At 42.4% G+C, this 16958-nt stretch overlaps 1 protein-coding gene across 12 annotated transcripts in view; it reads right to left on the minus strand.

Moving 5' to 3' along the window:
- LOC114847119 (coiled-coil domain-containing protein 138-like) overlaps positions 1-13509 on the minus strand; it is a 40564-nt gene extending 27055 nt beyond the window's left edge. For 7 of the 12 annotated variants that reach the window (XR_005897107.2, XR_005897106.2, XR_005897105.2 and 4 more), the window contains exons 1-14: positions 13086-13280; positions 12911-12950; positions 12719-12827; positions 12539-12639; positions 12219-12388; positions 11877-12014; positions 11519-11638; positions 11141-11218; positions 10886-10999; positions 10017-10169; positions 9786-9902; positions 8626-8821; positions 6901-7074; positions 4188-4326 (exon numbers count right to left, since the gene is read on the minus strand). Coding sequence is in view for 5 of the 12 variants with exons in the window: in XM_029136507.3 (XP_028992340.1) it covers positions 3407-3533; positions 4188-4326; positions 6901-7074; positions 8626-8821; positions 9786-9902; positions 10017-10169; positions 10886-10999; positions 11141-11218; positions 11519-11638; positions 11877-12014; positions 12219-12388; positions 12539-12639; positions 12719-12827; positions 12911-12950; positions 13086-13181 (1872 nt within the window). In the remaining 7 variants the exon portion in view is untranslated. Of the gene's footprint in view, positions 1-956; positions 2947-3093; positions 3534-4187; positions 4327-6900; positions 7075-8625; positions 8822-9785; positions 9903-10016; positions 10170-10885; positions 11000-11140; positions 11219-11518; positions 11639-11876; positions 12015-12218; positions 12389-12538; positions 12640-12718; positions 12828-12910; positions 12986-13085; positions 13281-13420 lie in introns of those variants that run through there. The other 5 variants (XM_029136509.3, XM_055504867.1, XM_029136507.3 and 2 more) reach the window with 5 other exon arrangements.
- Positions 13510-16958: the final 3449 nt, after the last annotated feature.

Below are 16958 nucleotides of genomic sequence, written 5' to 3' on the forward strand. Positions count from 1 at the left end.
GCAGATAATCAATGGCGAAGTGAGTGTGTGCCGGCTGCTTTACTATATGTCTGTGTGCCATTTAGAGTGGATACGGCTGTGGGGAATAGGATCAGCACGGAGACCTTTCTGTCATCATGTTTCACACTCACACTCACACACACACACACGCACACACACACACACACACACACACACGCACACACACAGTGTCTCCAGGGTGTGTTTTTGTGTCTTCAGCGTCTGGCTCGACTTTAGAAGATGAGGAGGGTGAAGGAGGCTCTCCAGGGCAAGGAGTGCCAGCTACACTAATTTAACCTCTGCCAGTCAGCAACACCGTTAACACATCACAACACAACACAACACACTCATCCCCCGTCAGTCACCTGCACACACATCAAAGAGCGGCAGAACAAGTAGCGCTCAAACCTCAAGCAGGTGTATTTTAAGTGCTGGTTTGGATCAGAACTGTCTGGAAAGTCGGTTCAACACTGTGTGAGAACTCCTAGTAATTAAAAAGCCTTCCACCACCAAAACAATAACATAACAAAACACAGTAGGATGCATTTTAAAAGTATATATATATATATATAGTAATAATAAAAATAACCTCTTCAGTTTACGTGAACAGAAAGTGGAGAATGGAAAGCATTGCGATCGCATGAAGTCTTCCATGAATCACCCTGACAGCTGCTTCCACTCTTTAAACACCAGCTCATTTACAGCCAGGTAAAAGCTGCTTGTGCTTATTTCATTACCCGAATTGCATATTTATGCCTATTGCGGCTGGTGCAATCGACATGCATGTGGTGGTCCTCCACATCGGCTTGCTGATTGACTTCGCTTCATGGCCGCGCTCGAGTGGCGCCGCTAATGTTTCCCCGTGCCCGCCCGCCTCCTCCCACCTACCAAATAACATTTTAACGAGGTTTACCAGCCTCACCGGAGCAGGACCACTCTTTAGAGTCGTTTTTTCCTACATTTTCGCTCTGCCGAGGGAAAACCGGGGCGTAAATCAAGTTCGGCGTGTGAAGCTGCACGCGTGATGCCGTGTGGGGCACGCTGGCAGACGCAGGCGTGTTGGGGAGCGCTCGGCCAGACGCTGCCGTTGGAGACCCGACCTAGCTGAAATCATGAAAGTAAATAAATCAGCCTCTGACAGTTGCTGGAGAAGGCATATAGGCAGCAAGGCCGTATTAAATGGAAAAGCTATTTCGGTGTCAAACACTTGTCCCCTTTAGGCTTAAGAGGCAGCTGTAAGGAGTTTGTAAATTCCTTTGACTCAAATTCCAATGTGCAAAGTTACAGAAATCCATAAAAACAGTTGCTCCCTCTCCATCGTCCATCTGCTCGGCGCGTCCCGGTCACGTTGCATCGCTTGAGAAGCCTCAGGACACAGATAGGTTTGTATTCTCAATATACTACATATTCATATTCGCTTTGCTTAATGAAATGTTATATTAGCTTGTATTTAAACATATAGGTGCTAATTCTGCACTAGTCTACACGCTGAGGATCATTTGTCTTGTTTCTGTGGAAACCTTTGTAACTGACGTTCATTCAAATCAAATGCTTTCTCCATGAGGGAGGAAACACATTTCACAGCCAGCTTTAAGTTTACACCCTGCATAAGTGGAAATGAATGTCTTAGTGCGAGTTCAACAGCGACCATCCGTAATCTGACATCAGTGTGTTAATTTGTAAAGCCAGTAGATGATTCGGCTCTGACAGGCTGTCGCCTGTCGCCGCTTTGCTCCGAGGTCCAAATTGCAGCTTTGCCAAAGCAACAGATGAGTTCATGGAGGCAGACGTGACAAGATCACATCAAGAGCTGACATGTTCGGTGGCAGAAGAGAAGGATGCTGACGAAAACACTGATGATAATATGATGTTGTCAGGAGGATTTTATGAACCACACTGCTGTGATGTGACACAAGGCGTCGTGTGTCTGTATTTCTGATACTGCACAGCATCTGATCGTCCACGAAACGTGTAGACAGCAAAGCCCCCTGTTTCCATCCGATACCATGCAGACGCGACACGCCATTATTTACCATCATCTCCTCTGATTGTGGCTGTTTACAGTTGCTGAAGCAGTAAAACAGTAAAAACTGGGACCTAACCAAGGTGATTTGTTTGGAAGGATGGAGGAGGAATTCCATCCTTTGGCTTCTGGATCTACTGGTGGAGATTAAAACTATGCTACCTACGTATTTAATAAACTGTGTTTAAGGGGGAATTAAAATAAAGTGTTTTCCAGTAATTTTGTGTGCAGCATAAACAGAACTCTTAACATTGTTCTTGCGTGTTTTTGGTGCCTGCCACATAATAACAGAAGTGGTTAGAAACCAAAGTCATTTGCGGTGACAACATTCCTTCCTATTAAACGGGCTAAACTATATGCTCCAGTTTAGTCCAGCTCAACATAGGGGACTTGGGTTTCATATCATAAAGCCCGAGAGCTGAAATAAAAATAAAACATGCCAAAAGCAAATGATATTACTGACGCAGATGCAAGCGTTCTTGTCTGTAATCGATCAAGGACACATGTCAGCTCACACATCTAAAACAGGCCGCATTTACTTTGGCAGAACATTTTATTTCTACCAGTTAAAAGAAGGTTTTGGTCCATCAGTCTTTACAACTGCTGGACGTATAATAGATTACACGAGTAGATTAATTAAACCCTGACCCTACAGTGTGTGGATACTAATATGAAACCAAACTGTCCAACTCATCATCTTGAATCCTCCACAAAACAAAAGAAGTCAAATGCAGCTAAAGCAGGAGTTCCGATCTGGGTATTCCCACTTTTAATCCAACTCCACCAACCACTTCCGAGTGGTTGTCAACAAGTCGATCGCAAATGTGACTTGTAATTGTTCCAGTCCTTCCAAACATGTCCATCACCCAGCACCACCAGTGTGCTCCATACTGAGACCATTACTTCCATCAACCCCCCGTGTTCTGGAACAAACAAATAAGTTTATATAAAACATATGGATTTGAGTATATCATATGCAAACCAGTCTTTATGTGCTTTTTTCCCCCCATTATTGCCATTAAAGGCTTCACAGTCACAGCCTCTCTTCCTGTAAGCACATGAGACATGCATTAAGGCAACTGGCAGGCATGACAGTCATTTAATAAAAGGTTTTTCATCACATAAAAAGATAAAACATCAGATTAGCATTGTGAAACACAAGAACAGAGGAGCCACGAAGCACAAAACATTAAAAAGTCCTTTTGACAGACGAAAGAACTTCAAAAACACGAGACTATAAATACAAAATGTGTGTATGCATATGTCGTTTGAGGAAGGAAATGGATGGAGCCTTTAAGTACAGTACAGTTGGAAATAGGGTCATTACAGCACACATGAAAGAGACCAACTTGATTCAGAATGTATGTGTTGGTGTGTTGTGTGCTATTTGAGGTTGTGAAGGATGGATCTGAGGTTGAGGCAGAGAAACGTGTGTGTGTGGTCACGGTTGTGACAAAGGTCTTGGAGGTGAAGGTGGAGCGAGGACAGCTCAAACAGACGCTGGTTTTTCCTGGATGATAAATACAATTAGCACAAATATGGTTTTCAGCAGTGACACAGGTCAGAATATTTGATTTAGGCTTTGACAGTAACCTGCAAAACAGTGTTGATGTTTCTAATAATTTCCTAAATATTAACTGTCATTTAGTTAAGTACTGCAAAAGCTTCCGTGCTGGACATAACCAGTCAATATGAGACATGGAAAACCATTCACAGCTGAAAGCAAAGTTACATGGCTATTTTTTTCAGAACTACAAAATATATATAGTCAATAAGAAATAAAATCTTTCATTGACATTTATATCTGTGAAATTCCTAAGAACTTTCCGTCAGTAGTTCACATTAATTAAAAGTTATTACAAAAACAGTTTGACCTACTGTAGTGTTTCTCATCTATTGGAAAGTATTATTATTGGAAAGTTATAATTATTATGTAATATTAGATTGACTTCCTCTCTACATCCAGTTGAGGGATCGGTGAAACATATAGTTCAGACAAGACATCAAATGATGATGCATATACAGTAGTTACTACATAACAACTACTATTTTTTTTAAATATGATCAAATACAGAGAGAGAGAGAGAGAGAGAGAGAGAGAGAGAGAGAGAGAGAGAGAGAGAGAGAGAGAGAGAGAGAGAGAGAGAGAGAGCACTTGTTCTACCTGATGCTGGATAGTTTCTGTAGGAGCATTGAGATCTTCTCCAGCGATGGGAGCTCCAGGCGAGAGTGTTTAAGAAGCTGGGAGGTTGTTCGGAAAAAGTCCTCACAGCTACACGCGTCCAGAAAAGGATTTAGGTAGCCTACGAAGCACAGAGACAGCCAAGATATTATCAAAACAATCCCTCTGATGAGCAACACATTTGATTTTGACGTCCTTATTCGATTTTGCTTCGATAAATGAAAATTGTCCATGCAAACCAAGCAGAAAAGCATTTTTAACGATCAAGCTGAGCGAGATGGGGACACAGATGCTGGTCAGAACAATTCTCTGATGATTGTGTTTGGAAGAGCCTCCATATTGTCAGTGTTAACTCCAACCTTGCCTTCATCAAACCGAAGCCTCACACACACGGAGATGAAACAGAAAAAGGAAAGAAGCACATTTTGAAAATTAATAACAGCAAAGACTGTGAAGTCCTAACATTTGTTGGTTCCTGGTAAATAAACATTTGTTTCTGCTAAAGTCGCATTCCTACTTCTTCAAAAAACCACAGACAACTGTGAGGAAACACAATGGGAGCCAGAAAAGGGTACAGAAGTTCTGCTGGCACCAAATCACCAGGAGATTGGAGGGGGAAGGAAAGGATCAGGTTCAGATAAGAGGAGACCTGATCATTAGAGAAGGATGAAGAAGGAAAGAAGAGTTGGGTCCATCTCCCCAGGGAATAAAATTACCTCCACTTATGATTAGAAAACTAGAATAGAGAATTTAAATCAATAAAATGCTGTAAAATATGTAACTAACATGGGTCTTCACCTTTTTGTGTGCTACATTCTTTACACATGTGACATGTTCCTCATCAATATGACAATAGGCAACTTAATTGCTGTGAAACGCATCATGTCGTAAGGAGCACGAGCACCTTGTCTAAAGCGATTTATGGGGGCATTAAACTGCGACGCCATTAAAACACATCACTGCAGCGAACATGGAAAGAATCATGAACGCAAACACGAGCAGACAGCGGGGCCACGTGTGACTGCGGAGGCAGGAACCCACTGTGGAGCGGAGGTCTGGCGGCTGCTGTGCCCACTGTTTACTAGGCATCAGCCAAAGCCAGTAAAGCGCCGTCAATAAGGGTGGCGAGGTGGCCGGGTTCGGGATGTGTGGACGTTCTGTACACGAGGCGCGTTGTGGACCGGGCGAAGGTTTACGCAAGCGGTCCAGCGGCCACAGCGTGGCCATGGACGCCCTGTGTGCACGGTTTGCGTTTTATGGGCACCCTTCAGGTGTGAACCCTCCCCTCCCGTTCCTGTCTCCCCTCATTACAGCTTGTAAAACACAATTAGTGGGTCTTGCTAGAACTGCAGTCCCTATGAAAAGGCACAGCCACGGCCCCGGTTGCCTCTGACTTCTGGCTCTGCTGTGTATTAGAATACAGCAGTCTTAAATGATACGGCTCATAACCCCGGCCATACTCGCTCTTCCACGAAAACGCGCTGCAGCTGTTCTCTCCTGCTCGTCCTCTGCCGTCAGGACTTTTGTTCCTTCTATACAAAAGCCAGGAGGCAGCGGAGGTCCAAGGCTTCGTGCCCACGGCTTCTAAATCTATTGCTTGACCGGTGCAGTGTGATTTATGTGAGCTCAGTCAAACCGTTGCTCCTCACATGTGGTTTTTATGTCGGGATGACATGATACTGCAGGAGGAGCTGGCTTAAATCAGGGTAAATCGTGATGGCAAAGACGGCCCATAAATCTGGGCCTGAAGATTGATTACAGTCGCTTTCAGGGCTGAGTCAATCACAGCTCATCCAAACTACGTGATGGGATCCTCAAGCACGGACATTATCCTGCAGTTCAACAGGACTGAGATCAGAATTTTGATTTATGAATTCGTATTGCGTTTAGATGTTTGCTTTGTGTCTTTGTCACGCACCCACGCAGAGCCACAACCTCACACAGCATCACCCACCCACCACCGTGTCCTTGCCAAGGACCTTGACACATTTAACCATGTTTTTAACCAGCAAGCTTTGTCCTCATGCTTTCAAATGAGGCTGTCACCGTTAAAGTGACAGTAGCCTTCCCTTAACTTCTTATGTTCTTGTGTGATTTATTGTTGATTGTGTGGGTTGAAAGCTGATGAGTTATCAAAATAAACACTTTTGGTTATTTTAATCAAAAAGGGCTTTGTTTAATTTTACAGGAATATTCAGTTTTTAACTGTAGTTGTGTTTGACTCTTCACATCGTTGGACCAGAGATTGATTAGTTCTTCTTGTGTTTTATTACTCCTTACTATTAATACATAGTGAAAATTAAGCATACAATACAATAGAGGGATACAGTGTTTTATTTATTTTTCATGGGGCATGAGCTACTTTGATGTATTTGGTGTCTGTTCAGAGACTCCCAGCAACTTGCTGAGGGGCACTTCACTGCAGTACATTTAATTCATCAGGCTCATTACCGTATTCCCCTGTGATTTTACCACATAATGACTGTTTTCCTTAGAAGTAGCAATATCTTAGTCAACTCTTACTTGACACCTCATCCAGCTGTTTTCTTTTTGACTGATGTGTTGCCTTTATGACTAAAGATCTAATCAGATTATATAATAAGCTTTAGTACAAATAAGGAAAATGACCCTATAATGTCTAATTACATAAGGGTGATAGGTTTTAACTATAGGATATTGTGGCACATGTACTTACGTGACTGTTCACTGAGCTGCATCAGAATGTCTATAGGTGTGTGCAGACCCCCACGTCCAGTCCGGATCAGCGACAGCAGCACATGCACACCTCCATGATGAAGGAACAGGCCTCGACTCTCCACAGTCATGAGCTCAGTATGAAGACTGGTCAGAGCCTGGACCACTACATCAGCTGTAGAGATAGAAAGACAGTGCATATGAGGAAAAGGAATCCACTTTGTCACACAATTGTCTCTTTTTTAACTATAAGTCATAAATTAATATGAAACTAAACAAAGCAAAACCTGATGTTTTGTTTTATATTACAGCCTTTACTTTGTAGAAATTTAACTGTCAGGTAAATGGAAGGTCTATTTCTATTTGTCTGCAACTACATGTACAGACCAAAAGCATCCCTTGTCGAGGTATAATATTTGATCTGTTCCCTCTGATGCATTACAATTCAGAGAATTTTTAGGTTCCAAGAAAACATGTTTCAGATATCTTAAAAAGGATTTATACAACGTGGCATGGGGATAAAAGCTTTCTCTTTTATTCTGTACTGAGTCTGGTTAGTTCTGTCTCAGAATGGTACCTATTACATGTAAAATCCCAGCAAATATGAGAGAGAGAACAAACATCGATCCATTACAGTCAATCTAGTTTTACATCAATCCAGTGAGTGAACGCAAACGTGGTACAGTAAGCAGACTGGAAGAACTATATAAAGTCTATATAAAGACATACTGATGGAGCCTGTGAGCATTATAAGCAGATGGAAGGTCAGTTCAGAGAAGAGTGTTATAAAACACGGCAGAATATGGACAAATCCAAGACTTGTAGTGTGAGAGCCAAGGAGTGAACATTGGACGTAGCTAAAAGGAAGATCTGAAGTATGGTTCTGCTCAGACAGGAAGCGGTCTGGCTTTGGGTGTAAAGCCATCATTTTCTTAGTCATGTCAACATTTAGCGATGATAACCAAACGAACTTCACCTTCTCTCCTCACATCAGTTTCTGATTATGATTGACGGAGCAGTTTGTTCATACTTTGCCTCAATTAAAGAAAAGACAAAAAAACTGGCTCCAGATGAGTCTCAAAGTATCTTCCTCTGAGATTTGAACAGAGCTCTGTTGCATGATTTACTTTGTAGTAGTGGCAGTAGTGTACAAAGGTACAGTATCTGCATGATTTTCACTACTGTATGAAAAGCAGGAGGACACAGGAAATGTTTTCCCTAAAATCAAAGTTTAAATGAGATAATTGTTTGATTTTCAGATCAACTATGAACCAAAACACAACTCAAAAGCTGTAGGAGGCCAATTTGACTCCAATTTGAAAGGGCAGTGGGAGGGTAGCCTTCTACAAAGACCACAGCTAAACCTCACTGAGATGGTTTGTGATGAGTTCAAGCACAAATTAAAGCTTCTGCTCATCATACTGCATGTGGAAACATCAACATTGTTAAAGGCCGTTGCATGATGGTCAGGCAGTGTGTGTATCCATGTGTGATTTCATAAAATATCTACATTACTTATATGGGAAGTTAAGATTTTTTTTAATATAAAGTCCAGATCTCAACAAGATAATCTGTAATGTTTATGACCATGGACTAGCTGATCATTAAAACTGAGCCTTTGATGTCGGTGCCATCAGGTAAATCAAATAACTGTCCATAATCAAACCTCCTGCATCTGTAATCTACACATATAATAAGTACTGTACATGAGTGTTGAGTGAAGTACCTTGCGTGACAGTGTGTAGAATGATGAGGATGGAGAGGATCCGTGTGTGAGGACAGGGGCTCCGGTAAAGAGGCCAGCTCCTGAAGTGTCCCGCTGCCTCGCCGCTGGACTTGGACGAGCCCGGATCTTTACCCTGAGCCGTAGGCTTGGACACTTCCTCCCCTATTCGCCTCAGTGTGGCCGACAGCGCTACGTGCTGTGCAAAGTACACGCACACACTCCCTCTGGTTAATGCACAGAACAGATCACGGTGCCTGGACTCAGTTAACTTTGTTATATAACTGTCAAAAATAGGAACGGTACGCCTACAGTGATCTTCATCAAAAGTTGGTTTAAAAAATACACGGTCGGCCTGACAGGGAGCCAGCAGCCTCTCTCTCTGCCTTCGTTCAATAACTTATGGAATCAATAAATCAGTGCAGTAAACTACCGCTAGAATCCAAAATTTATGTATTTCCAAAGCAACAAGGAGCTGGTGGTTTTCAAACTCACTACATCTCTCTCTGGTTCTTTTCCCTAAAGACTCCAATGGCTCCATGGGGACTGTCAGACTAAATCTCCCTTTTTCCACTTATGTTTTTTTGGCCAATAGTGGTTCTTTTTTATCTTAAATGCAAACCCATATTGCAATAATAAAAAGGCATGTAATTTCAGTTGAACATCAAAAACGTCCCTGAGCAGATATGACATAGTCTGACAAAAAACAAAACAAAGAGCTGGCAAGGTCTGTGCAGCAGGGCTGAGACGAGGACAGAAGCTTGGATGCTGTGGGTAGAGTCCATGGTTGGGTGCAGAAGGTAATGCTGAAGGAGATATTCATGACGTTATGCAATGAGTTGAAGTAGCAGGTCAAGTAGGATTATCCCATTACCTGTCACCTATTCATTCTATATCACTGTCATCCTTGTTACAGGGGCCTTTGAGAGGCTCCTCAACACCAACCTCATTAAACATTTGTTTTGTGCGTTTGCAGTCTACAGTTTGCTCAAGGCCATGTGGACGACTCCAACCTCTGTGGGAAAGCAGCGGTTGCATTCCAACATGAGCACCTCATCAGAGCTGTGAAATTAGTGGTGTTAGGGTTTGGGCCCTGACCAGGACCGCTCAAACACACAAGTTGCTTCCTACTGCAGTTTACTTACAGAATTAATCGTTTTTACCTGTGTTGTACTGTCCAGGTGCCTCAATGCGGAATGAATGAGGCGAAGGAGGTTTAAGATGAACTCTGGTTCTGGTGAATCAGTGTGACGAAGCTGATCCGCTAACAGCGGCAGCACCTACAAAACCAAAGGTAACTTTCAAATGAACAAGGTTTTTTTCTGTGGCACTGACATAAAACTGTGAGACACTTGAAACTTAAGTCCAGAGCAAAGTCGGGATGTACATTTTACCTTGAGGCATCTTTCGTTAAGACCAACCCGAGGAGCCAGGGGCTGCTGTGCAGCTTTGCCCTCATTTCTTGCTTCTGATGAGAACACTTGTGCATCAGTTAGCCAGTCCAGGAGAAGAGCAAGGAGCCTTAGTGTGGTGGGACTGATGCTGCCCTAAGAAAAGTGTTTAATAAAACTAAGCTGTCATGAGGAACTGCCTCTGTCCCAGAAAAGCTGCTACAGGACAGTTTGATAAGGCCTTGATCATCTGACAAGTTCACATCTTGATCTGAACAGCTTTGAAGAATGACGCTGCAGGATTAATCAAAACACTGACAGACTACAGGCACTGATCAACACTGAAAAGGAAGATGGATGCAAATGTATGGAATTAAATTGGCTGAGCGGGTGTTCCCTTACTTGAAAGAAATGCACACTTCCCTAAATAACAAGTGCAAATATACGGTATGTAGCCAAGTATATTCATCTTCATCAACAACAGTGATGATAACATAACAAATCACAAGCTGAGACTTGGCCAGGCTGCATGTGGTTTGTGGAAACTGAGCGCTGCAGCGTTTCCAGCTCCACAATGTGTGAGGGAGTTTGTTCCATGCCATGCTAAAGGATGTGCAGCCTTTATTCCGTAATCACATTAAAAATTATTTACTGTATGTTATGCACACACAACTCAAGGAACTCTTGTTCGCGACGGCTACTCACAGTTCTTCACATCTGCATAAGATCAGTTGATTGCAACTGGAAGCTGGGCAAATGATCCTTGCCTTCGTGGGCTTTGCAGGCTGCTGCACAATGACACGCACTGTCTGTGCAGACTCAGGCCGGCGGGACGTCTACCGTAAAATAAACATGCAGAGGTTTTGAAGTACCTTATGGACGAGTTTTCCAGGAGCGGCTGCTTTTTTCGATTGTTTAATGCACTCCGGGCTCCTGGCGTTTCCTCTCTGACATCCTCTTGATGCTGTGCTGTGTTCATACTTCCTCTGGGAAACAAGTCAGTGAACGCATGTATGAATGAACGCCTTTTTAAACCTTCAGCCAAGCTTTTAAGTATAGGACTCCAAGTATAGACAGTAAAAAGAAGGAGAGCCTGAGCATCTGTGCATTTAATAATGCGTTGTTACCTGTAGATTCTCAAGCCGAGCCTGCACCCTTTTGGACTGGCTCTCCAACTTCTTATTCTGCTCACTGATCTCATTCAGCTGGTGATTTAAAAACCAGGAAATGTCAAAAGAAGTTAGTATATATTCTTATTTACAAAGGTGCCTTGGGTTACACTCAGCAGCAAAAGCAATTCCTATTAGACAGAAAGTCAAGAATCAGAAATACTACAAACTGTGCACAAACACTTTTGACACTGACTATTGTGTTAAAGCGCCATCTTGTGGTTTAAAGCAGTAACCGATTGTTCTATTGCAACGTCATAAATAATTGCTGCCAGGGAAAATTCCCTTCCAGAGAAGAGAGATATACATGCAAAATAAATAAAAAACCTATGTCACCTGTTTTCTCATGTTGTCGTTCAACTCCTTGATGTTATCAAAGCTGGATTTGAGCCTCTTGTTCTCTTTGCTCCTTTCTCGCAGAAGGTCCTGAAGCTCACTCAGCTCCTGCTGGTGTTTCTGGGGACACAAACACAGTCACAAAATCATGAAAACTACGCCAACACCAAGAGTTAAAGGCCCCTCTGTCCCATTCCGCTCTGACAGGAGAAAAAGTAATTGACAAGTTTAATTACTCTGAAACATTTTTTCATTGTTGATGTTCCCTTTAAGATGTACTATAGATCTCTGACACAGCAGAAGACTACCTCTTGTAGTGACTATACTAGACAAACAGATTAAATGCTGTGTGTCTAACCTCCTCCACAGCCAGAATGCGAGCGTGTATCATATCCTCCAGATCGGCCTCCATCCCCACAGCCTCCTCCCGTTGTTTCAGCCTCCTTTCTCGCTCAAACAGTTCTCTCTCCCACTGCTGCTGGCTTTGTCGCTCTGCCTGTTCGCGCACACAAACATGCAAGTGAATTTTATCAGACTAAAAACTGTGTTTCTTCATTTAGGAAAGGACAACCAAACCTTAATGAGCATCTAAGGCTAAAAGGAAAAGGTTCAGAGGTTTAACCTCCAGTCCAGTTATTGTTTACTTTTTATTGTGGAGATTCCACATCTGGATTTCCTGATTATTTGACAATGCACTCACCTTCAGTTGTTTGTAGATGCTCATCATTTCCTGGTATACCTGTGCTAGTACTAAAGACGCGGAACGGCATGAGTCAGGGATTTGCGGAGCCCAGTGACACCCCCCATCAGCCTCAGCCTCAGCTTCATGGGACCCAGGACTACCATCCAGACAGGACGGCAGTGTCACATCTGGACAAACGCAGATTAGTAGGTAAAACTCAATGTATTTTCCAGATAAAGGTGCAAGTATCAAAAAGTATGTTGAGTTTAATTTAATAACATCTCATCGTGCTGTAAAAAATAAAAGGGGATGATGTTTGCTCTGATGCTACTACTCACCTGTTTCTGTAAACAGCGCCTGGGACTCCTGTAGCGGATGAGTCATAAAGTCTCCACTCAGATCCTCATTACTGCCATGTAGCCGACGATCACAATCAAACCTTAAAAGACACCAATAATGAAGTATATTAGTATATTAAGATTCTAGTACGTGCATTACTACTGCAGTAAGACACTTACTGGTCAGGATTGTTGGCCACTGCTGTGAACAGCTCACGCAAAGCTGTGCTGTAGCATTTCAAGTCCCGGCTCTGCTTGGTTCTGTGAGTCAACACGTGCCGTTGTGCATCTAAAACAGAGACATGCTGTGGCGTGACGACTCTGATGGCAATAAACCAGCAGGTGAGAGGGACGTTCACGGGTGGCACATACCATCTGTGGCTCCCGGGGGAAAATCTGCCGCTTGTCTCAGCTGGAAAACATTTCACAGATTCAGTACTGCGTAAACTGTGTGAGCCGTGCAAAAACAAAGATGCCACAATGTGAAGTGTTTCGTTCAAATGTTTCGTTGGCCCAGTTCAAAGCGGTTGAAATACTTTAACGTTACCATTTTTGTTTCAACCTGGTTCCTCCCCACCTCATATTTCTGCCTAATCCTTTGCACCTCGTCGGCCGCGTCACATTCTTTATATTCCGTATTCATATTTGCTGTAACTGTGACTTCGGTTACGTGCGTCTTTGGCTACTTGTACAGTAGCTTGTAGTTAGCTTAGCTGTCATAAGTGTCATACAAAATATAAAAAACAACTTCCGGTTAAAAATTTCAAACTAAAAACCGATGTCATGGGTGTGATCTAGGTTTACCGTTAGTGGGATGCATTATTTTGAAAATCTTCTTACATTTCCGATATCACAGCACGTACGTAGGAACACTTTACGTACCCTCAAACACCCGTGGTCCTTCACCGTAGAAACTAAACAACATACAAATTTGGCGGATAAAGCGTCACGTGACGTAAAGCGTGCATTTTAATGCGTGCGGCGCCCTCTAGTGGCGGAGACTGGTAGAATTCCCAACGCTTCTGAGAAGTGTAATGTCCTTAAACAATGTTTATTTTAAATCGTTGTGAAAAAATATTAATTAAATAAGTACATTTTAATGAATCCAGCTTCTAGCACCATTTTACTTTATTTACATTTATTCACTTTATTTTTACGTGATTTGCTAAAACACAACATGGAATTAACAACATTACTTTTTAATAGTAAGTATTAAATAATATACAGTACATACTTCTATGCATTACTACATTTTAACAGCGGGTTAAATGTCGTCTTTATCAATTGTACTGTACCTGAACTTGATTAATGAACGGGTTCTTTTATAGATCAATCTATCAACATTTCTTCTTTGTCAATAAGCTTCAGTGGACGCCTTTTTATTTATTTTTTATTTGATCCATGTTTTCAGTGAAGGTTCACAAAGTGGTGCCTCTCACATTCCGTGTAATTACACCCTTGAGCCAGAGAGTGTCAGTGCAAGAGAGGAGGAAGAGGATCAGAGAGTAGATTTGGTGGTAGGTTCCCTGTGCAGCCGTCAGTTTAACTCATTCTGTAGCAATGGTAACAATTTTCTATTCATATTATAGACTTCTTATAGAACATTACAGGCCTTTTAGAATGATCATACTCAGTCAAGGAAATTATTATTTGAATACCTCACTATTAATATTAGATTGTTTTAAGTTCAGTGCTACAAACTAATACACAGACACTACAGTAAGTCTTTGTTAGTGAGCCCTAACGTTTGGCAGGCTCCACCAAAGCTGCTTGTGTAGCCTACCACTAGATTAATGTCCTCTTTCTCTGTTTGGCTAATTACTAGCCACTGCCATTAATACACATTCTCATGATTCAATCACTTTGTCGCTGCAGGCTCTCACTTGTCGTGGAGAGAAATTAGCAGGCAAGCATGCTTACACTGATCTTCATTAAAGGCCTATTTGCTTTGTCCATTTTGTATGGAAATTACAGTTGTGTTATGTTAATTGGTCTTAGACGTTCTTCATTAATGGGTTCTTATTTGGCCATTTGTGCCAAAAAGAGTCAGTGTTGTCCCTTCAGGTTTCAGGTTAGACTTCTAGTCAGGTTAAAGGTTAAGGTTACAGTAGTAATATACTATGTGGGCCAAGTTCTCTACAGCCACATCCTGGGACTAAATCAGCTCTCAGGGGTATTTGTAGAACTCGTCACAAGTAGCACACAAAGCAATCTTTGACGCTACAACCCATCTCTGTTATCTTGCTTTGTAATTTGAAAGCAATCCACACATAATGATGAAGTCAGATAATTGGGTCTGATTGTCACTAAACAGTGGGACATTCATATCAAGTGCAATTCTCTTTGTTGCTCGGGTTTATAGGCCCCCGAGGGCCTTGTTTTTAAACACGAAACTCAAATTATTTTAGCTGTGTGTGTTTGTCTGTGTACTGTACGTGTGTGTGTGTGTGTGTGTGTGTGTGTGTGTGTGTCCAAAGGGATGCGGCCGGCGGTTATCGTCTGCACCTTCTGTTTTCTGACAAACAGCACAAATGCATCCGTGAGCCCATGGGACAGCACTAGACAGAAGCAATCAAGTGCCATCATTGAATTAACGACAAATCGCTACGTTGTATTGCAAAAGCAATTATCTCTTGTCTTATGATACAGAGCCGTGCGCGCACACACACGCCAGCGCCCTCACGCTCAATTAAAGTGACAACGGCAGGACTCTGCTGTGAAAATGATTGCTTTTCAATTGGCATGACTCTTGGAGTCCGCAGAGCAGTATTACGTATGCTAATGCAAAGTGTAAAGACCGGTGTGGGGTTCAGGAGGAGCCCCTGAGCAATTACAGCATGTCAGAACCTGGACCAGACGCCGCGTCCTGGGCTTCGCAAGTCCCTCTTACAGGCGTTCACATACTGAAGGAATACTTCTGAAACATAATGGGATAAGTCTGGGAATGATGCATAGAAGCACAGTAAGAGGCAATAATGGACTTTATTATAAAAGTTTGAAACATTGGATAATGTTAATGTTCATTTGAATCTTTTAGAGTTTGATGTCTAGACTAGAAAGAGGTAGAAATGAAACCTCAGATGATAATTAGACTGATTCATAATTTGAGCTGAGATGGTTACATTATTAGCATTAATCAATACAAATAGTAATTGCCTGTTCATAATCGTTAAAGACAGTCACAGAGAGAAGCACAAATGTACAGTCGCTCCACAACCAATTAAAGGCTCAGGTTAAAGGTTTTACACAATATGCAGAGGACTGGATCCTGCACACACGTAATCACACATTGAGGTAAACTTCCTCAAATTATTATATTTAAAATCTCCTGTGAATATTTTAAACCACATGGTAATGAATGGCTTTCAACCTTCATTGCATCAAAAGCTGCTCTGTAGTTTGTTCAAACATATTAATCTCCTTTCCGTAATTAAAACATGACAGAAAACACCACAAGAGCAGAAAATGAGAGAGGCCAAAGCAAAAGCACGTGTCTATGGCTTAGATTGTTTATGTTGTTTTCAATTTAGTCTGTCATGTGCTCGGTTCCACTGTAACATTCATCACACAGCGCACGTAACGTGTAACACTGCTTTATCCCAGCGCTGCACATGTGCATTAGAGCTCCTCCTGCGCACCCCTGCAGGATTTATCCCTATAATAACTTGGTGCTTAAGAGCCACTAATAGCTTTGTCAGGTGATATTTATTAGATTCATTTCTACATATTTAATTGATGCATGAATATTTTAATGTTTACCTCTTACATACTGTACAAGGCCTTTGGGGCCTAATCCGTGAAGTAAATCCACTTCACGGGAAACCCCTGGAAAGTCGCCTTTTCGTAATGAGAATGCATGAAAATGTTTTAATTATTCAATTGATTCATAGTTTAATCAGCGTTTTAGATCAGCGTAATTATTCTGGTGCTGAAATATGAATGGGACTTAAAGTAGATGATTGCTGGGTTACGTGCTAAGGGACGAAGTTGCGGGAGGAAATCAGAGTCGCTGGTTTGTGTTAACCTCCCAGTGACGTTATGTTGGTTTTATTTTAAGCAACAATTAACAATTAACCATGGAGTAAATGGACTCTGGGGTTTACTGTATGTACACAATGAATTTCCAGATTTCTTTTCCTCCATCGGGCGATCGCAATGGAGAGACACTCTCAGTGAACCCGCTCCTCCGAGTGACGCGCGTGCACCCTCTCGGAGGAAACACTGGTCACGCCTGGAAGTTGACCCCCCCCCCCCACCAAACCCTGAAACGGTCACGCCAGCGGCATCAGAGCCCCCGTTTTTGACGCCAGCGGCCGTCGTTTGCTGGATGAATCGCTCCACTGTTAAACACTTAGCCGTCCGAGCTGACCGCAGTAAGAGCCGAATACATTAACACCCTGATGGTTGTGTTTGACCTCAA

Source organism: Betta splendens, chromosome 21 (genome assembly GCF_900634795.4).
Source record: "Betta splendens chromosome 21, fBetSpl5.4, whole genome shotgun sequence".
NCBI classification, from domain to species: domain Eukaryota; kingdom Metazoa; phylum Chordata; class Actinopteri; order Anabantiformes; family Osphronemidae; genus Betta; species Betta splendens.